Source organism: Acanthisitta chloris, unplaced genomic scaffold (assembly GCF_000695815.1).
Source record: "Acanthisitta chloris isolate BGI_N310 unplaced genomic scaffold, ASM69581v1 scaffold10557, whole genome shotgun sequence".
Classification (NCBI taxonomy): Eukaryota; Metazoa; Chordata; class Aves; order Passeriformes; family Acanthisittidae; genus Acanthisitta; species Acanthisitta chloris.
The window spans coordinates 1-202 of NW_008683179.1; the positions used below are offsets into that span (position 1 = coordinate 1).

Here is a 202-nt window from a genome sequence, read left to right on the forward strand (position 1 = left end):
ACCCGCTCAGCATCGCCCAGAAGAGGAGATTGAGGTTAACTTTCATATCGTTTTTTCACGTTCTTTTGTTGTTTAAAATGACCTTTTCTTAAACACAACCCAGTGCGGTGAAAGGCTGAAGCAGAACTGGGTTCGGCCGTGTCTGTTTCACCCCGTGGCATGTGGTTCTGACAAGGCTCTGCCCAGGTGCTCTTGGCTGGCT

At 49.5% G+C, this 202-nt stretch overlaps 1 protein-coding gene across 1 annotated transcript in view; it reads left to right on the top strand.

The window, feature by feature from the left end:
• Positions 1 to 5: 5 nt before the first annotated feature.
• LOC103806144 (transmembrane channel-like protein 7) overlaps positions 6 to 202 on the top strand; it is a gene marked incomplete at its 5' end in the record, with an annotated part of 14,388 nt that continues 14,191 nt past the window's right edge. Inside the window, 1 exon segment of the mRNA XM_009078821.1 lies at positions 6 to 34. Coding sequence (XP_009077069.1) covers positions 6 to 34 — 29 coding nt within the window.